Source organism: Anguilla anguilla, chromosome 5 (assembly GCF_013347855.1).
Source record: "Anguilla anguilla isolate fAngAng1 chromosome 5, fAngAng1.pri, whole genome shotgun sequence".
Lineage (NCBI taxonomy): Eukaryota > Metazoa > Chordata > Actinopteri > Anguilliformes > Anguillidae > Anguilla > Anguilla anguilla.
Window position 1 is genome coordinate 41716891 of NC_049205.1, and position 21048 is coordinate 41737938.

Here is a 21048-nt window from a genome sequence, read left to right on the forward strand (position 1 = left end):
CAGCCTGTCATTCAGTTACTTTTGCTTAGGTTGTTTATTAAGATTTGTAGCTACACACGGATCTGTCACTCAAAACAGCCTCTGGAAAAGATTTTTAATGAGCAGGGTGCATGTTGAATGCAGGTGGTAGCTGAACAGCCAGTAAATCTCATAATCAGTTTCTCTCGCCTTGCTTAGCAGGTGCCCCTGGCCAAAGCAGAGCGAGAGAGTGTGTTTAAAGCGCCCTTAGCGCCGTGACTGTGCGTCTGTGTTTGCAGTGCAGCGGGTTGCGCTTCCTCGCTCGTTGGCTCCGGGCCCTGTGCAAGCCCAGCAGCGCGGTGCCGGGGGCTCTGGCTGTCTTTGCACAGGCAGACCTCTGAATGGAGCGGCAGCTTAGCTCTGCTTGTTTTATTTGTGTTTATTCATGTGGAGGACCTTTCTAACAGTTGTAACAGTGACTCAGAACAAGAGCAGGCTGTCCAACTTGTTTAAAAGGACTCAATGGCTGAGATGGGGCTACTTTTTTTGTGAGCAGTTTTGTTAAGACATCATTAGTTGGCGAGACTTCATAAACAGTCTGTTGTTCTAAAACCCCCATTTGAATTCTGTAAGGTTTCTAAATGCATGTAATGTTATTCTCTTCATTTTGTTCACAATGTATTTCATAAGATATGTTTTTGTGATGAATTGCAGTCAAACACAAGCACATTGAAATCAATACGCTATATACATCTATCTTTAGATATTGACACGTATTGTAGATTTGGTGCTATTGTTGTGCAGTGGTCACATTGGTAAATAGTATGAGAGAATAAATGTACACACTTGTTGTACAAATGTTCTTGCTGCAAGGCGAGGTCGAAATGTGGCATTATGAAAAATCCAGAAGGGCAAAAAAAAAAAAAGAGTTTATTCAATCATGTGATGGTATTTTTCAGAACCACAAACTGATGAAGAGCTACAGTTCAACAAATTAACAGTCACATGGTTACAAGATAAGCTCTTTGTTGGAGAATGAGCACATGTGCAAGCTTTCATTCTGGATTTACAAACTTTTGACATTTTGGTAAATAGTCGAAGTTTAGAGCATGATGACTATAAATGGTTATCCTCTAGCTAGCACATAGCATTGTGACAATGTTACAGAAATGTTGTCGAAAATGTTTGTCCATCATTATCTCTGGGTCATTATATCACTCCGTAGAGAACAATATACCTATTGTGAAACAGACTAAGGCCAATGAAAAGAAAAGAAAAACTGTTAAAGTGTTAAGTATATGCTCTCAGGCATCTGTGCTTCTCTCTGAGCTCAGAACATGTCCCGTGTTAAAGCGGTAACCCTGGTGTTATTCATTATTTCGGGGGGGGGGGGGAGATCCTGGGCTTTGATGTGGCGGAGCATGCTGAAGGGTGTGCCTGATCGCTTTTGACAGGCGTAATCTCCCTGCGTCTGACCTGTGAGACGGGGTCCGGTCCGTGGGGCAGCCCCACCGGGACTCCCCCGGATGCCCCAGTCAGTCAGTCAGTCAGTCCGGCCCCCCGACGGTATCAGAAACTCCTGAATTGGCCCCTAGGGCGCGTTCCAGGCTGAGCCCATTCATCCCCCCCCGCCCCCCCCCCGTCTCCCGCTGGCCCCCACCCTGGGTGAGGGAGAGGCCGAGGTTAGGGTCCGCTCTTCAGGGGCCGCTCTGTTGTCATTTGCTTCCCTTCAAATGAAGCCTAATAATGATAATAATTGAGCGATTAAGCACTAAGCACTAAAACATGCTGTTGTGAGCGACCGGGTCGGGCCAGCCCCGCAGGGGGCGGTCATTTGGTGGAGTCTTTGCCTTCCTCTCAGGGAGCGTGCTTTACTCTTGTGAACAGCACCTGACCGCGAGGTCAGCGGTCACGAGCACGCCTAATTGAGATTGGCTGAAACACGGTAAACACCGCGACCGTCTTCGCTTCAGCGCTCAAAGAAGCCAAAAGGTGACCGTTCACCTGCTGGTGACTATTCTCATCAAACGTCTTGTTTTACTCTCGTCTCGTCTCTGTAGCCGAGATGACTTTACTGTACTCCAGTGTCCTCGTATGACATCACATGGAATAGCGAATCGCAGAGCGTATGGGGCCGGACGCCCTCGCAAATGTCATCGTTTCGCATCCTGGCTCTTCGAGATGGTGGCCCTCGCCCACTTTGTAGGATCACACATAGCTCTCCGAATCCACCTCAAAGGTAATGGCGACTTTCATCAGCGTGTTTATGCAGGGGGACGTCAGCCATCAGTCCCACTCACTGCAAGCTGGCACGGATAATTGATTCTAATCGTTTGCAAATTGTATCGCCGTTTGATGGGAGCTCGGAAAAGGGGAGGAAGCTGGCAATTTGAGGGTTTTTGTAATTGAGGCTTGTTAATTATTTAAAGGTGGAGCGGGCGATTACAGACACAATGCGCTGAAAGACCTGAGCTCTGAATAAACACTGCTCTAATCCCCGGTGGACTGTGGGAAGTGCACATTCAGAAGATCAGGAGCAGAAATGTCAAAGCAGTTTTGTCGGGTCACGTATCGCCTGCTCGCAAAGCTCTTGCTCCTTGCAGTAAAAAGGTGAGAAAAAGGGTTTGAATGTGTTTAGATTATCCAATAGGAAATCTTTTTTCTTCCATTCCTGTGTTTATATCGGTGAATGCTTGTGTTTAGCTATAGAGCCATGTGCATGAAGATGTTATGTGTTATGACTGGCGAAATTTTCCTGTGTTTGTTGGACAGATGGGTTTAAGAGTGGAGTTAGACGAGTATATAAAAACTTCTTTTTTTTTTTGGGCGGCACTGTCCCAGCCGCCAGTGTTGTAGCTTCGCATTTTTTCTTGTGTGTTTATGTATGTGCCTGCATATGAGAGCGCATGCACTTGCGAATATATGTATGTGCACGCTCTTGTGGGATAAAGCATGCGCGGGGCTACCCTAAGGAGTAAATCCAATGAAAGTAAGGTCTCCCCCCCGTAAACGGGGTTCCACGCTGCTGACACGTATCCGGTGGTGGCAAGGTAGCATGCGTGCACATGCACAAGTATGGGAACGCTACGTCCAGCCCGGGGGACGTTTTTTCCGCGACGCGGGGTCTGGCTCTCTTCAGCGGAGCGGGGTCAGCGGCCGGGCTGCTGGTCGCACGGGCAGCCCCTGATGATTTACGCCCCGCTTGGCCGCTCTCACGGAACATACACAAACCCTGGCCGGCAGTTTGTTTTTGAATTTTTAACCACCTGCCCGCCGTTACAGGCAGTTGGTCATGAGGGGAGCAGGGCTTTCTCAGCTGTGTGATGTGTGCGACTCGCTCCTGCGTGGAGGTGTGTGGGTAAAGGGAGGTGTTTCTGTGTGCTGTGTCTTGCAGAGTTTGATACTTTTAAAAGCTGCTTGTGTCGGTGTCTTACACAGGACTGTGAAAGGTAGGCTGTATTGAATTAACCTCTTATGGAAAAGATAGAATTGGATCTTAAGACGGCTATCTAAGGTTGATTCAGTCTAGTATATAGGTTTGCTTTTGCTGGTGTGTGTGTGTGTGTGTGTGTGTGGTGTGCTTCATTGGGACTGAAGTCATGATCAGTTTGCAGTGGTATATTTGAGCATTTTAATTTTAGTTTAAGAACTACACCTTATAGAAAATGACTGATTCTGCTTTTGTAGACTGTCACTCAGGTCTTTATGCTCATGGTGTGACTTCTTGCACACTACTGTGTTGTGCTGGGCTTGAGGAGGTAAAGACAGCTCAAATGTGTAAAAGATGCTGGTTGTTTGTTCTGAGAGAAACCACAGGTATCGGGTAGCCGTGTATAAACTGGTTTCTGTCTTTCAATGTACAAGGAGGTAATGAATATCAAAATGACGATAACGTACTTAAACGTATATAGCTGGTAGGCTATTTGCAACAGCATGTTTTTCTGGTCTGTGGTCTGGGTAAAAAACTATGTGAGAACAGTTTCAGCAGTAGAAATACATTCAGTTTTCAGCCTTATTTTGGTGGGTATTGCGACTCTTGGTAGACAGTCCTTGTCCTGGATATGGTAGACCAAGGCTGCCCAATCCTGTTCCTGGAGATCTGTTGTCCGGTTTTGATTTCAACCGTAATTTTGCACACCTGACCTCTGCCTTAATCTTTATGTGTAGAATGATGAAACAGGTGCAGGTTAGTGCTTACCGGTGTTCCTGTCTGCATGGGGATCTTGTAACTGCTGTGAAGTGTCTCACTTCTGACCAGCGTCTCTGTTTTTACTCCACAGAGCCACCAGAGGGTATCAACACCCAGTCTTCTGGGATGGCTGAACATGCCCCACCTTCAGGGCCCATCAGCACCTCCAGCAGCACATCCACCTTCAACAGCACCAACTCCACCTCCTCCTCCTCCTCAGCCATCCCGCAGCCCAGCTCCTCCAGCAAGCCCTGGCGGAGCAAGTCTCTGAACGCCAAGCACAGCGCCACCACCTCCATGTTCTCCGTAAAGCAGGATCCCCCCAAGCTGTCCCTGCCGCCCGTCGAGACCCCCCCAAAAGCCGCCCCAGTCCCACAGAAGTCCATGCTGGAGAAGCTCAAGCTGTTTAACAGCAAAGGGGGATCCAAATCGTCCGGCGGGGGGGCGGGGACGGACGGCGCAGTCGCCCGGGAGACCGGTGCGGAGAAGGCGGAGGTCGGCTCCAACACGGACCCCCTGGAGGAGGCGGAGGGGAACGCGCGGCCCGTAAACGGCACGGGCGTCGCCCTCTCCAGCAGCCCCAAGATCGCCCTGAAGGGCATCGCCCAGCGCACCTTCAGCAGGGCCCTCACCACCAAGAAGAGCTCCCTGAAGGTCGCCGAGAAGGACAAGGACAAGACCAAGGAGAAGGACAAAGCCAAGGACGCCTCCAAGCGCGCGTCCGTCACGGAGAGGGCGGAGCTGAAGGAGGGGCCGAAGGAGGAGGCGGCCCCCGTTCAGGAGGCGGAGCAGAGGAAGGCCTCGAAGATCACCAGCTTTATCCCCAAGGGGGGCAAGGCGAGCGGTGCCAAAAAGGAGGGCTCGGCCCAAGCGCACAGCGGCATACCAAAGCCAGGAGCCAAGGCCTCCGGGGCGGGGAAGACCTCGGCGGCGCCCTCCTCTGGTAAGGATGGGGAGCGGCCGCGCAGCATGAGGCTGAGCGGGGGGCTGTCCCTGTACAAGGGCCAGCTGGACGGCAGGAACTCCAGCTCCTCCTCCAGCCTGGCCTCCACCGAGGGCAAGGCCCAGCAGCCCAGCGGCGCCGCCCTCATGGCCGGCGCAGGCACAACACAGTCGACGGCCAGCAACACTGTCAGCGTTCAACTACCTCATCCTCAGCAGCAATACAGCCACCCCAACACTGCCACCGTCGCCCCCTTCATGTACAGGTACGACCCTTTGAGACTTAATACTGTTACACTGAAGCAGCTGCAGTAGCTCTTGTAAGACTTATTGTTTATTTTGTGGTAATGTGTTGTTCTGTGGTCATGTGAGTTTTATATGCAGTGCTGTCAGAGGTGATTTGCTGTATGCCCTGGGACTGCTTGTTCACGGCGTCACTTCTGTGGATATTTCACATTTAAAAGGAGATGAGCTCCAAAGCATAAACACAAAATCATTTTTTAAAAATCATCAATAAAAAGTAAAAATTTTGTGAATTCTAAAACATTGTGAAGGTTATACAGAGAAAGTCTTGTTCTGACAGTAAAAGTCCCTTTCTGTATGTTAATGAAAAATCCTTGAGCTCATTATCATCTGAAAAAATGACAAAAATGAGTGGAATGTGTTCACTACTTTCATGCCCTCAAACCAAATTCATTTGCGCGGAAAATGCCGGATGCTTCCTCACCCTGAGGACCCTGGCACATGTTTCCTTTTAGACTGATAGAGACTGGCGCTTTGACTGAGATTTCCATCTCCTTAATAGAAAGTGTCATTATTTTAAATGATTTGTTTTCTGCCTCTTACTAATGACTTGTCTCAGGGTTTAAATCCATTCCACTGTTAATGTACTCATTTGTGCTGTGATATCAAGGGAGAGCCATTTTCTTTCTCTTTCAGAGAGTGCCCTTTGTGCTAGTCTTTGTTAAGCCATTTTGAGCGGTGTTAAGTAGTCCTAATTTAACCCCTGAGGTGCTCATGCGTTTCCTGGCCGACGACAGGGTGTTTGAAACCGGTCGTTAGGCTGTCAGGTTCCTCCTCCATCCGAATCCCCTCACCTCCACACGCCCGCGGGCCTGGGCCCCTTCCCCTCTGCTGATACCACGCTACCGTTTTCCGTTAGCCTGTCAGAAGGTGTTAACGGCGGTCCCTTACAAAAAAACCAAACGGGCCCGAATCCCAGGCTGGAGCAGACCTGCGGCGTCGTGCCGAAACGATAAAGACATGGCCGACGGCGTGCCAGGCCCCGCCCACTTGTTCCAGAGCCTCACCCGCGAGAGCGGCGGAAAGCGGGCCCCTTCGAGTGGCGCGTTGCCGGAGATTTCCGGAAGGAGAGGCTTCCTAGCCGCCGTCGCGCTGAAGCAGCAGGCTAACGGGCGCAGCCGGGCTAGCGGCGGGGAGATGAATAATGCAGGCCCCCCGCGCGGGCCGCCGTCCCGCCAGCCTGCTCCCTCCCTCCCTCCCTCCCTCCCTCGCTCACTCACTCCCGCCGTGCGTTTGTAGGTCACAGACGGACGGTCCGGGGACGACGGCGGCGGCGGCGACCGAGGCGGGGTCGGGAGGAAGCGGGGACGCGGTCGTCTTCGGCAAGCCCGTCCAGTCCTCCATGGAGGACCTCGCAGGTAGGACTTCAGTTTGCTTCACCTCCACAAACCCGCTTGGGTTCTGCCTGTTGCTGGTGTGACGCCTTGTATGTTTGTTCATGTTCATTAATTTGCAGTTAAGGGTCATGTTCAGTCTGCCTGAAATTAAACGAGAGTTTCTTTTTGAAAAAAGTGCTTTTTCTTCAGTGCTTACATTTTAAACTCAGTTGCATTTTACTGCTGTAACACTGTGTTATTGTGCCCTGTAGAAAAATAATAACAAAGAAAATATTCTCATCAGATTGTTGAATATGTTTGAACCCCGTATGTTTGAACCGTAAATTGGAAAGGCAAAAGGCCAAAACTAGAAAAGTCCTTTCAATGTTACGTTTTTATGCAGGTGATGTATGATTCTCAGAAACGAATGCTGAGAATTTTGTTGATTGAGGCAATTTCACAATTTTAAATGAGATCATATATATTTTTGGTGCTCGATTAGGATGCTCTATGTACTAAAAGCGCGTTGCAAAATTCCATTCAAAATTGTGTAATAATTACAAATTAGAAATTAGTTTTTAAACAAGTTTATTCAGTGTACTCCTATACACCTCAGTATTAGGGGCGGGGCCTTTGAAGGCCGTTTCTCCTTAATTGACGCGTGTGAGGTGAGGACGGAGGTGGCGCGAGCGCGCGGTTCGTCGCAGGCCGGCGGCTCGTTGCCGTGGCGCTGGGTTCAGCGGGCTGTGCCAGCGCAGGAGCGCAGAGCTCGGCATGTGTGGGAGGAGGGACGCAGGGCTCCTCTCCCTCTCTCTTTGTCTCTTCTGTGCGTTCGCGTATTATCCGCGCGTCTGCGCGAGGGGGAGGAGGCTCGGTCTGAGTCACCGAACGTGTCAGCGAGGCTGAGGTGATGTCATTCCCCCCCTGGATTCCTCCACGCGCACGTATGCGCGCTCTCAAGCGGCAGTTATGTTGCATTTATCACGATTCGGGCGCTGCAGCCTCCGGGAAGATAATTAAAGATTCATTAAATTCCTGTTCCTTCGTGCAAAGCTGAGAGCTGAGGTAAATGTGGGGGTAAAACGCGCTAGTGAAAACTCCAAGGCCGACGGTGAATTATTGAGCGGTTCGGTGAAAAGAAAAACAAGTCTCTCAGAGCTCTGGGGTAAACTGCCTGCACAGAGCACGTGACTCGTGCCACACCAGGCCATCAAACAATCCCTCGCATCACAGGAACCAGAGGAGGGGAAAGAGCGTTGCGAAAAAGGAAATCCCACAAGCCTTATTTTCCCCTAAGAACCAAAGTGTGACCGCTGCAAAATGCTTAGCGCTGAATCGACTCATAACGGTACACACATCTCCCTGTTCGACTCCCATAAACAACTGTTAATGGCGTGAGTGACCTCTGCGGAGAGCCGCGTTGAGCCGCTGCAGCTGATTTAATACCCAGAGCTTCAGAGAGGGGCTTCAGAGAGGGCGCGGGGCGAGGGCTTTTGAGCGCCGTGGCTGGCGTTTGGGGAGGGGAGGGGGGGGGCGACCCGGCGCTCCTCCACCCCGGCCCCCAGCCGCACATCCCCTTCCCCACCTCACACAGCACAGGCGCCCTGCGGGAAGAAAGGCCCCGGGCCTGAATGGAAGCGGAGAGGGGCTAATCTGCATGTTAAAGGCCGCTGATGTCACCCTGTTGCCGGGCCATGGCCGGGCCATGCGTGTGTGTGTGTGTGTCTCGGTGTGTGTGCGTGTGTGTGCTGGGCAGGCCCTTTCTCCTGTCTGTCAGTGAACACTGAGCACAGAGGAGATCATTCCCGGGCTGGCTGAACGGGAGCTAGGTGCTGCCTCAGCACGGTCTGGTCCCTCTGCGGGCCCCATGGTTAAGAGCAGCAGTGTCTCGGCTGTGTGCTGTGTGCAGAGCAGGAAACGCAGACCATGGGATGCAGTGGGATGTGAGGCAGCAGAGACTTTTCAGCAGTGCCGAGAAGCTTGGCAAGAAGGTTCCGGAGAGCTCCCGTCGCCGCTTTGCAGAGGAGAAAAATGCTTGAGCAGGGAGCACCGGAACAGGAGAGTGGCCCCGGCGGTGAAGAAGGGAGGCCTGTGCCGGCCCTCAGTCACGCCGGTCCCCAGCGGCGGGCCGCAACCAGCACCCCCGTGCGCCAGGCGCCGGAACCGTCTTGCACCCGGGACGACCCGCCAGGGGTTTTCAAACCCCCCGTAGAGAGTGCCGCGGGGAGCGCCTTTCACCAGGGCGGGGTGTGCCGGGCCAAGGGGAGCCGCATCCCCACCCTGACCGGGAGGAGCCGGGCGGAGGGAGGCGCAGCAGGGCACCCTGGGAAAAGGGCGACGCGGGAGAAGGCCGAAGCCGAGGAGTCAGGGCGGAGCCGCCTCTACCAGGTGCACGTGCAGCAGACCCGCGTGTGGGACGGCATCGCCCGCCTCAACGAGGAGGTCCTCCTCACCGTGCTGGACATTTGCGAGAGGCACGAGAGTAAGCGCGCGCGTGCGAGCCGACCCCCTCCCCTTAACGCTTAATGTTCAGCTGCACCTCTGAACCAATCTGCCTGTTCAACTCATCCCTCTTTATAGCAAGGCTTCGGTTTTGCTTGAGGAATAGTACATTCGCCCTGTGAGTCCTGGAGCCACGATCACAATTTTCCTTCTCAAAAAGCGTTTTGTTTTGATTTTTTTTTTCTTTTCCTTTTCACAGTGAAAAACTTTAAAAAGGGGGGAGGTAGGACTAAGTGGGAAGAGATGCACAAAGCTTTCCTCAAAGGGGAAACTCTGAAGAAAAAAAAATGGGCCCTTGTGAACTGCCACTGAGGAATTATGGCAGTTGTAAAAGGGCAGGTTGGGCTCTCTGAATGGCTCATTTGTGTTCCTCCAAACGGCTGGAATGCCTGCTCCCCTCCGAGCGCTCCCCTCCTTTTCCACGGCACGGCGGGGAGCTTTCCCAGAGCCCCGGCCCCACCTCCGCCCGTCCCTCGCGGCCCCCCTCCTAATCAAACGGGTGACTTCTAATCCCCCGGCCGCGGACCCGGCCAGCTTACAGGGCTGGGCGTACGCGCGGGCGAACGTTCGCGCTCCGCTCAGGCTAGCCGGTTTAGCGCGTCGTCCCGAGGAGGGGCAGCTTGCGGTCGGCGGGTTTTGAATGGAAAAGGCGCGTTTAGAATTTCCGCTTGACGTTCGGCCCGGTCCGGGCAGCCGCTTTGTTCTGCGCTCTGTTTTTTTTTAATGCTTTCTGGGTGCCAGTCCTGAGTCCGTGGATTCTGAGAGCGGCTTTCGTTCGAGGCAGACTGTGGAAGCCTTTTCCTGGTGCGGTTAAGCTGGTGTAGCGGAGGTGGAGTTTTACCGAGCTGATACAGACGGCGTGTGTTCGCTTCGTTTTGTTTCCCCAGGTGAAGACCCGGAGGCCCGGCGGTTAAGAACGGTCAAGAACATCGCGGACCTGCGGCAGAACCTGGAGGAGACCATGTCCAGCCTGCGCGGGACCCAGATCACACACAGGTAGGCAGGGACCCCGGGTTCCACAAGACCCCTTTCAAGTCCTCAAATTTAGGAAAAGAGTATCGAGGACTTTTAAAGTTCTTTGAATCGCTTTGATCTTTTGCTTCAGCTTTAAGCTTCGCGTGCGTGTTTTGTGCAATCGATGCCTTCCGCATGTGACCCTGGATCAGAATCCCCGCTCTTGTCACAATGTTTGGACCTTGGGGTTGAAAGAGTTGGTGTCAGGAAAATAATGTTCACGGCTATTTGGGCTGGACCTTTGTGTTTTGATGGCGATTAAGATTTCTGCCTACCGCGCAGTTTCTCGAGTCCCTAGAATTCGGGAGACGGGTGGGCCCTGGAACCTGTGGCGCGGATGAGTGTGAGAACGGTGCAGGCGGGTAGCTACCTGATGGGACGGAGCTGGTCGGGCTTTCTCCGGTCCTCCGCTAGCGATACTTTTACAGTGTGTGGAGACCGTGGAGGGGTACTGCACCGCTGCACGCTCATAACAGTCCTCTTTACCCGCCGCGGACGGCGCTAAATTACCCAGGCAAACCTCCCCGGCGGAGAGCTAAACTAGCCGCGGATTGTAAAAGGCGCTGTTTAGACAAGCGGCTGGAATTTATTGCTCCCGCGGGGGCGGTGGAGCTAACGTTAACGTCCGGGCTCCGGTGATTTGCAATGGAAAGCGCTACGCGCTACGCTTCGCGGTAGGGAGGCCGCCGTGTGCTGCGCGGTCGGCGTCGCGGCCGTGCCTGGCTCCCGCAGCGCCAGGGCGTCACAGCGCCGCCTCTGTGCTCGGAAAGAGGAGCGCTTCAAGCGGGCAAGAGGAAGTACAACGGGTTCTATTCACGTGAGCGGCTTTCTGAAGTGAGGGTTTGAAGTGGAGCGTGTCCTGGGGAAGGGGAAGCACACAGAACTGTGGGCGAATTCACAGGAAGGGGAAAGACACCGACTCTCGTGCCCTGGCTTTGATAATGGCAGACGACTCGACGTCGTTCCTCCCCCACCCCCCCACCCCCCCCCCCCCCCCCCCGAACGGACCGTCGGGTTTTCCGCGCCCCGTGACGAGCGCGAAAGAGGCTCCCGGCGCTCCGGGACGGGTCGGTGAAATGGTCCCGGAGCGGCCCGAGGGGGGGATCCCCCCGCTCTCCCCCCGACTTGGGGACAAAGCGCGTTTCGTTCCGGTAGACAAAGCGAAGATGCAGGACTGTCCCGGAGGGGGGAGGGATTCTGAAGCGCCGTTAAATACCGTTCCCATCTCGCGCTTGGCGTGTGAACGGGATGAGACGCCGGCGGCTCCATTGTTCAGACGGCGGCGGGCTGCGGACGGCCTCGCTGGGCCGATGGGCTTCGACCCTCAGATACTCCCCCCCCCCCCTCACTGTCAGCGGGGCTCATACAGTGTCTGTCCAAGTTTTTAATACTTTTATGCTGCTATTCACCTGTTTTATTAACTTTCAGCAGCAGGGGAACTGAACAGTTGCTGTAAGTTAATAAAGTAGGTGTATTAGTGACATTTTTGCAGGCCTTATTGTTGTGTGCGAAACATTCCTTTTACAGTACACTATGTACTTCACTGGTATAATGCAATGTTCTACTCTTACTAAGTGGTTGAGCGCAATGGTATCAGTTTTCTTTAGCTAATACTTTTATATTGAAATGGGTTGAATGGCTTACAGTAGTTTATATGTCCCTACTGCAATTATGATTATGGTGACGAGTATAAATACGAAGTTGATTATTACTACTCAGGTAATCGGAAGGCTATGGATACCGTAGGGCAGCTTTAATAATTCATATTTTACATATTTATTAATTTATTCAGGTGAGCAGTTAGTGGAGAGGTTAAGGACCTTCAAGCACTTGAGCAGTGCTCCCTCTGGGATACCGCAGAAACTCTGAAGCTCCTGACCAGAGCTGCCCCTCATAAATAGTTCAGTAACTTTCAGAGCAAAAAGCAGGCGGAACTCCGCGGAGCTTGGCCTCTAGCCAGTTATTAACAAGCCAACATTGTCTATTCTGGGGATGGTCTTTGGCCCGGCCAGGCACCAAGCCCTGGGAACTGCAGACAGGAGCCCTGTGAATCCTCTTCAGAGAGCGCTTGGACAGTTGTTCAGAGGCCTTCCTTTTTTTTGTTTGCCCATGAAAGGAAATGGTGTATTTGTGCACTTCAGACACCCCCTGAAGAGCCATTGCGCTTTGATTGGCAGGCTGGGACACGGGCAGGGACACGCTCTCATCCGGCGAGCTTGACTGACAGGCGCTTTTGAACGACAGGGGTTTCGGTCTGGGGCTGTGACCCAACTCAGAGACGTCTTCCGTTTCTCAACAGCACCTTAGAGACCACCTTCGACGGCAGCGTCACCACGGAGATCAGCGGGCGCGGCGTCCTCAGCATGGCGTCCCGCTCCACGCCGCTGTCGTGGCGACTGGGCCAGACCAGCCCCCGGCTGCAGGCGGGCGACGCGCCCTCCATGGGGAACGGCTACCCGCCGCGGGCCAACGCCAGCCGGTTCGTGGGCTCGGAGAGCGGGCGCTACCTGTACTCCGGCCCCCTGCGCAGGCAGCTGGGCGCCCGCGGCAGCGCCGTCTGCGGCCCGGACCTGGCGGACAAGGTGGAGGAGCTGGACCTGGAGGGCATCGGCGTGGACGCCCCGGGGTACATGAGCGACGGCGACGTGCTGAGCAAGAACATCCGGGCCAGTGATGTCACCAGCGGGTGAGTGCAGCACTCTCTCACGCAGGAAGCCAGCGCTGGAAGTAACTCATTGTAATTCTGGGTTTTGTAGTCCTGGCCTGTGTTAATCCATTGTGCTGTGCTTCAGTAGCTCTGGAAGTTGCTTGATTAATAATATTTATTACTGAACCTTTTTAACCAGAGCCAGTGGTGTAATTTGGACACGTCTCTTTTTAGTGGGCTAGTTTTTGGAGGACACTATTATATTAATTTAATGCTTCTTTTTGAAAAAGTCGTTTGGCAATAATTATTATAATTAGCATGCATTAATAATTTATTTTGAATGAATTTATGTCAGTTATTCACACGGTGTATGTATAGCTTTGTATTGCTCGTCATGTGTCAAAATGGCACTAGATGGCAGTGTTGCTTTTGCCTCCTCATGATAGTTTTTTTTTTATAGAACAGTTGGAACTGCCAGTATTGTGGTCACTTTTGTTCCTCTACTGTCTACTTCAGACTTACTTTGTCATTTCATAAAATAAATGGTTTCCCTTGAATATAAGAACAATATTTTGTGAATGACTCAGAGGCTTGTCTGGTCTGTGGGTATAACATTTTATTGACCATTGTGCTGTGAAGAAGGCAAGGTTTCCCTGATCATTCCCTCATTTGAAGCTATTGCAAACATGTCCAGTCACCATTTCAAAACGGGGCAGGATGTTTACGGTCACCCACATTTGTATAAAATTAGTTTTGTCCAGGAAGCTGATATGAAATCACCTATTGGGGTGCAGTCTTGACCAGCTGTCAGGTATGTGGTCACCCACAGTGGTATAGTCATAACAGAAAGCAGGTATGGCGTCACTCACAGTGGTTTGAGGTATAAAGTTTGGAATGTGATTGGCATGTTTCAGGTTGTTTTAGCCTATAAGCAGCTCTTTCTTTGTAAATCCCCTTTGTTCTGCTCTGGTACCATGCAGAGCAAGATGACCCGGGTCATTTGAGGCTATGACTGAGGAAAAATAATCTGCTCATGGGAAACATTACTAGCAACTGCAGGAATGCAAGTAAAGGGCAGATTTATGAGAGATTCACTGTATGAATTTATTTCCTGTTCAAGTGGAAAACACCTACAGCTATGACTGTACCTGTACAGTATGATTCATGAAAAAAACATGTTAAATCTGTAATGTATGAACATGATATACATGTGCGTATCTCTATCTGACATGATATCATACCATTTACCTCCTCTCGATGCGACGATAATCTGCGTATTTTCCGAGTTTCTTAGGATTTCATTTCTTGTTCTCTCAGCACTTTCTAGTATGGTGTCGATGAATGTTGTGTGTTTTTAGATTAAACCTAATGTGTAGGTGTTGCATGCGAAATTGCACTTTCATCTTCGGTCTGCTGCTTGAAAGTGGTGATTCTCATTCTTCAAAGCGAAGATTTATCTCCTTCACTTTGAAAAATGTATGCAGCCAAATTGTGAGAGGCTGCACACTGCACACTGTTAGAGAAATGACCTCTTGCTGACAGTGTGTGACAGTTCAGCTGAGTTCAACTCTTTACTGTCACGTTAAAAAATGAAGGCTTTTAAGGATTTTGATACTCCGTATAAGGTAAGGAGAAAGGAAGCGTTTGACCACACACGTGAAAGAAGGCGTTTATAGCACAGAGACACTAGATCACCCAAGAACCTGCCGAATCCTTTAAGGGTTTGCCAGACGCGGGCAAGGCTGTGTTTACCGCTAGACTGCTGACATTTAAAAAGAAATCATAAAGAATTATAGCAGCAGTCCCCCATCATCTTCCATGGCATGGAGCGAAGCAGCTGTTGTGTTTTTTTTTATACCTCCAGTCTCTGGCTGTCCAGAAGCAGACACCTGCATGCCTCTGCTTTCACACACCGCAATCATCTGGCTTTTAAAGGCACCTTCCCTTTGAGGATCCTACACCCGCGCAGGGAGGCGAGGGAACTCGATCCCCTTTCACCTGCAGAGAAAGCCTCTGATGATTTATCGTGAGGTGCCGTCGTAATAAAATATGAAGCGCTGTGATTTTTCTAAAAAAAAATTTTTTTAGAAAAGACACACAGGGAAATCTGGCAAGACTTCTGAGCGATTAATGACCTGGAGACGGCGATGGTTATTTTAGCGCTTTCCTCTGGCAGATAATCACGAAACTCACGGAAGCATACAGATTTCAGAATTGCGTCGTCGAGGGTGCTAAATTGAGTTACTGAAGCACGCGAAAGACGGTTTAGCATCACGATTTAAAGCCTTCCTAAATGAGGGCTGTGCTGTTAATGGCTACGTGAACAAGGCACTGTCTCAGTTGTATTGAAACTCCAAAATGGAGATGGGCTTAAGACCAGAGGGTGGGCAATCTGGAAAGTAAATACAGAATTTATTACAGCAGGCCTATAGAAACTTATTATATAATCTATAATCCTTTATTTTACTTGGGAGACATTTTGAGATTTAAACTCTATGTTGCGAGACCTAGCTAAGATTGGGTAAGTGCAGCAGAACAGAGGAGAGCTAAGTGCAAACATCAAGACCAAACAAGATGATCCTATTCATGCATACTAAATACCAGCGGTATCAGCGGACGTCATTCCATGAGAGCAAACGAATGCAGGGAAAGTTAAACAGCTACAGTGCCCTCTGAAAGTACACTAACTGTAGTGAAATTTGTTATTTTTGCTAAAATACTTATGCCATTTGGATTTGAGATCAAAAGATGTATATGAGACTCACGTACAGACAATTATTTAATGGTATTTACATTCGTATATATGTTTTACCATTTTACAGAAACAATTGTTTTTGTGTTGAGTCCCTTCATTTTCAGCTGTGCTGAATTGACTGACAGGTGTTAACTGTTGCTCAGGTGTTTCCTTTTGCACGGATTGTTCACAAGTCAAGAGCAGTGAGTGTCTAGCCTTGGTTTTAGCCTTTGTTTTCACGTGGTGATTGCATTTTTAGTCATAGGCATACACCATGAAGACCAGAGGACTAACTACGGCTGAAAAGAACTAGACTAATCTGTAACCTGAGAGGACAGACAACAGACATAAGAACTGGGTTTATCAAGTACAGCAGTTTGGAAAGTCTTGAAAAGGATTACTTTCTTACAAGGCCACCATACAGATCAGCCACGATGAATCCTAAGGTGGGCCAAGTCAGTCACCTGATTTAAATCCAGTTGAGCCTGTATTTCACTTGCTGATGAGGAGACTGACAACAGAACCCCCCAATAAAACAAAGATCATCAGAAACTGGCTGCAGCAAAGGCCTGGAAAGGCAGTTCCAAAGAACATACCATGTGTTTGGTGATTTCAGTGGGTTGATGTAGACTTGAAGCAGTTACGGCATTTAAGGGCCATGCAACCAAATATTGTACTTTTATTTACTTTTAAGTTAATCTGTTAACTTAATTTTGCACAGCTGAAAATGTGGGAATCAACACAAAAGCAACTGTTTCTGTAAAGGGGTACAACACATGCGGATATAAATACCATGAAATAAAAGACATTTGTACTTTTGTCTCATTCATTATTTGATCTCAGTTATATAGCAAAAGTGGCTAATTTCACTCTACTCTTTCCATATTTTTTGGAGAGCACTATTAAAATAGATTTTAAAAATAAACCGTCATTTCTGTTTGAAATTTGATAATAGTATAAATTGGACATCTAGCCTTTTTAACTTGGTCTCCCATATGATTTAAATCTGAAAAAGCCTGTTCTCTGCTTATTTTACACAGTTGCTGCCTGATCATACTGAAGCCAGGCTTTGTGGAAGTTCTTCCGTCAGTGTCTCTGGTTGTTGATTCATAGCCTAGTCCAGACCGGTATGCCCACCATGCGCTACTCAGTAACTGAGTCAAAAGAAGTCTAAATAGACCCTTGTATAAATTGTGGCCAATGCACCTTGACTCGTGCCCTTACTGATTGGCTAACCTTGATGAGGTCCTGGACTGGCCCTGAGGTGCTCAGGGCTGCTCGACGGAGAGTGGCATTAGCGGTTATCAAAATAAGGGCCAAGCTAGCACAGTTCACAACAGCCACGTAGCCTTTTTTAAATGTATTTTTAAATGACTTTTTTGGACAGGACAGTGTAGAGACGGGAGGAGTGGGGAACGGGAGAGAGGGAGAGACTTGCTGCGAAGGTCGTGCATTCGGATCAGAGCCGTTGACGTCACAGCTCTCAGTGAGCATGCGGACAGAGCTCTACAGGTTACGACACGAGGCAACCCACCGCGTGGCCTTTATGGCAGCGCCGGGGGAACATTATGTGGGGCTGCGATGGGGTAACCTCCATAAAAATGCTGATTGAGCCATAAGGCTGGGCCCCTGGCACCGAGCAGCTGGTGATAAATCATCGCCAATTGCTTGTTTGTGCATGAACGGCCTGAGCACATCCGCAGATAAACCCTCTGCTCCTGCCGGGATCTGTTACACGTCCGTCCGGTTTTCCAAAGCACACATCCTGCGCGAGAGGCTGTCTGAACCACAGAATCACCCGTGTCTTTTTTTGTTGCTGCTAATGTGATGTACCTTCATACAAGATTGAATTAGAGATAGTGACGCAATGCCTGTCGTATCTTCAAAATCTTGTATGATTCATTTCCTATCGTGAGGCAAAGGTTTGTAGGTTTTATTTTATTTTTTCATTTTAAGTGAGGTTCACATTCTGTAGTTTGAAATTTTTTCAACGTATATATATTTTCGCATGGCAAATGTGGGCAATCCAGTTAAAATCCCCAGATCAGTCGCTTGTTTAAAAGTAGTGTATTTATCAGTGTTCTGCCCAGGATCTAGTCTGGGTAAAATCCCAATCTGTAAAAGCTCCCTTAAATGCTTTTGTCTCCAGTTAACTGCTTACAATAACAAAAAAAGAGAGATAATGTGATGGATGCGTTTCGGTTCACTACTCATGATAATCAGCACCACAGGCTATGCTGTGGATCCGCCCCCACCCCCTTCCCCTTTTCCCAAATGCCTACCTTCCCCCTTCAGTCACCCCTCCCCTCTCTTCCTCTCTCTTTCTCTCCCTCCCACCATCCCTTTCTCCCTCTCCAGCCGCTGGAGGTCCCCTGCCTTAGCCTGCCTTTCTCTCACACTGCTCCGACCAGCTGAGGTGATTCAGTGCCTCAGCGTTCTTTCATCGGCCTCCTCTTCTCTTCTTTTCTCTTACTCCTCCTCCTCCTGTTCTCTCTCTCTCTACCTCTCCCTCCATCTCTCTCTCTCTCTTTCTGTGGAGGGTTCTCCGGGCACACAGAGACTTTTCTGTGACTGGGCTGCAGAGAGGCAGGGAGAGGGTGCATTCCAGCACTGCACACACAGCACATGCTCACAGTGACCTACGGGGAGCAGGAGGACCCCCCACACACACACACACACACACACAAACGCGCACACTCAGGCGCTCACTGGAGAGTTTACACATCTCAGAGCCTGCAGTCTTTGTTACTGGAGATTTCACTGGAGCAGAGCAGGGCAGCCTAAATCATCTAACCAACCGGGATTTTTTTATTTTATTTATTTTTTTGCTCTTGGATTTGCGTTGCTTAGATGTTCAATGCAGAAAGGTATGTCACATGGTTTAATAGGCCTTTGGGCTGCTCACTAGAGTAATTACAATTACAAGTGTTTATACTTAATATTGACTTTTTGATTTTACGTTATGCTGTGACTCTAAATAGGACTAAATGGAAACATTGATGTGAATTATTTTCCTTTGAGTAAACCAATTGACTGTCCTTGACTCTATGAATTGTATTAAGTAGTGGCTGAGTGCTTTAATTGCTTCCACTTTAGTGTCCTGCTGTAGGTATGTAGGTAAAATGGCAATCATCACAATACTTGAGTAATATCTATTTTGCTGTGGTGTTTTTTCTCATTACTGTTAATGGACAGTTAATTGCATTTTTTGTTTGCTTGCATTTTAAATGTGTAGCAAGATATTAAATAACTGTTGAACAAATAGGTTGAAATGAGCGCCCTTTTAAAGATTTTTTTTGAGATTTTGTTGTCACTGACATCATGTTTTCTCCATCTCTAGCAAAGGCTGTGAGTGCTATTCTGTGAGTTTAATTTGACAGGAACTCACACAAAGAAGCACTATGCGCTACCTCTGACTAACAGCCTCTGCTTCCAGAGGATAGCACCCCCCCCCCCTTTAATGACACCAGTAAGCATGTTTCTATCTGCCTCAGATAGCCATTATCTGGAGTGGATGTTGGATCTGGGCACTCTCTCTCTCTTCACATATATATATATATATATATATACAGTACTGTGCTAAAGTCTTAGGCACCTGTAAAAAAAAATGCTGTACAGCTAAGATGCTTTCAAAAATAATGAAATGAAAGGTTATAAATATTGAAAAAATAATATAAAGAGCAGTAAATACTTAAAAACTAAATAAAATCAATGTTTGGTGTGACCACCCTTTAAAATTACATCAATTCTCTTAGGTACACTGTCCAGCAGTTTAATAAGAAAATCGGCTGGTAGGTTGTTCCAAGCATTTTGCAGAATTTGCCACAGTTCTTCTGCAGATTTTGGCTGTTTCGCTTGCTTCTGGCTCTCCAGGTAATCCCAGAGACCCTTGATCAAGTTTTTATCTGAAAAGTAGTCTATTACTTAAAATATTACTTTATTTAACAAAATAGAAAAATGTATCTGTAAAATTAGATTTTTTGGAAAATTAATCTCAAATTTGCTCTTTTCTACTGACATACTAATGCAGAAAACAAAAAATAACCATCTAAGACCAAATATATACTATATATCATATTTAAAAATCTAGGGTGCCTATGACTTTTGCACAGTGCTGTATATATATATATATATTTAATCTTTCTTTCTCTCTCTTTATATATATGTGTATCTTTCACTCTCTCTCTCTCTCAGCCGGGTAAATATTTATGATGAAGTTGTGTTGACTTGTAAAGTTTGTTTAACCATGAAAGGCTTCTGTCCACACACATCTGCGGTCCATGTGCAGTCTCTGGCCTCTGTGCCTACAGAAGTGACCTTGGCTCTTTGCTCTCTGTTTAGCAAATCACAGACCTTCATTTCACACGGAAGGGTGAACGTTTGCCCAAATGATTTGCACTACATTAACAGAGAGAAAATGTGGAATTTTTTAAATGTGGAATTACAATTCATTTAAAAAAATGTTTTCATAATACTTCACTGTAGACTAACAGCCACAATCCTAAAATAGCTGAAAGCGGTTGAATCGGATGAAGGATGAATCTTTTCCTATAAATGCGGAACAAGTCGAGAGCGTCTTGACTCCTCCAGTGGGACGTGTCAGCTGTCAACTGATTTATGAACTTCCTTACATTTAATGTATTTGTTTTGGACACGGTTTACATTTCAGCATTTTAAATAGCTTTTATTGGCTTGGCTTCCAGTATGAAACGACGAAGATTTATTTACTTTTGTTTCTAGATTGAAATGGGTCACTCGGTGCTCATTTTCCATTCATTGGTTAAAACAACGGCCGATTCTTACCTAGTGGTGGGGTTTTAATATTAAACTGAAATGGACAAAAATAAACATTATAGAAAAACTTCTCTCGAATACTGCCCGGGGCTCCTGCCCTTAAATTTGTTTTGAAAGGCTGTATCATTTTAGATTTTGCGGTGGACCAAAAAGCTTGGGAAAAGCAGCTGAATGATACCATCGTTCTCAGCAGTCTTTAAGTTTGTTGTGTTTACTTGAGCATTGGACTAGAATTTTGTTTTCAGCACATAACAGTGACCTTCTTAAGGTGCTTTAAGGGGCTTTACTGTAAATATATGAGCCTGATACAGCAGTTGATTGCACTCAGCAGGTCTGTGCGGAAAGCACTGTGTGGAGTCGAATTTAAGCTGGACCGCCTGTCCCCGCAGGTACATGACGGACGGAGGACTGAGCCTGTACACGCGGCGGCTGAACCGCCTGCCGGACGGGGTGACGTCGGTCAGGGAGGCCCTCCAGCGCAAGGCCTCCACGGGCCAGGTGGACGCCGACAGGTAAGGTCACAGCCTTCAAACCCCGCCATCCCCAGCTAGATAGACAACACGTGGAGTCTCTGCCACAGGCTGACCTCCCACCCCAAAAGTGCCCTGGTCAAACTGGCCGGCTTTGCGTCTCTTCCGTCCGATGCATG

At 48.8% G+C, this 21048-nt stretch overlaps 1 protein-coding gene across 15 annotated transcripts in view; it reads left to right on the top strand.

Annotated features, from left to right (window-relative positions):
• Positions 1 to 21048, top strand: part of LOC118228537 (neuron navigator 2-like) — a 189554-nt gene that overhangs the window by 121042 nt on the left and 47464 nt on the right. For 14 of the 15 annotated variants that reach the window (XM_035420143.1, XM_035420133.1, XM_035420136.1 and 11 more), the window contains 5 exons: positions 4239 to 5355; positions 6632 to 6750; positions 10098 to 10206; positions 12524 to 12910; positions 20789 to 20911. In XM_035420143.1, the coding sequence (XP_035276034.1) occupies positions 4239 to 5355; positions 6632 to 6750; positions 10098 to 10206; positions 12524 to 12910; positions 20789 to 20911 (1855 nt within the window). Of the gene's footprint in view, positions 1 to 4238; positions 5356 to 6631; positions 6751 to 8513; positions 9191 to 10097; positions 10207 to 12523; positions 12911 to 20788; positions 20912 to 21048 lie in introns of those variants that run through there. The other variant, XM_035420149.1, reaches the window with a different exon arrangement.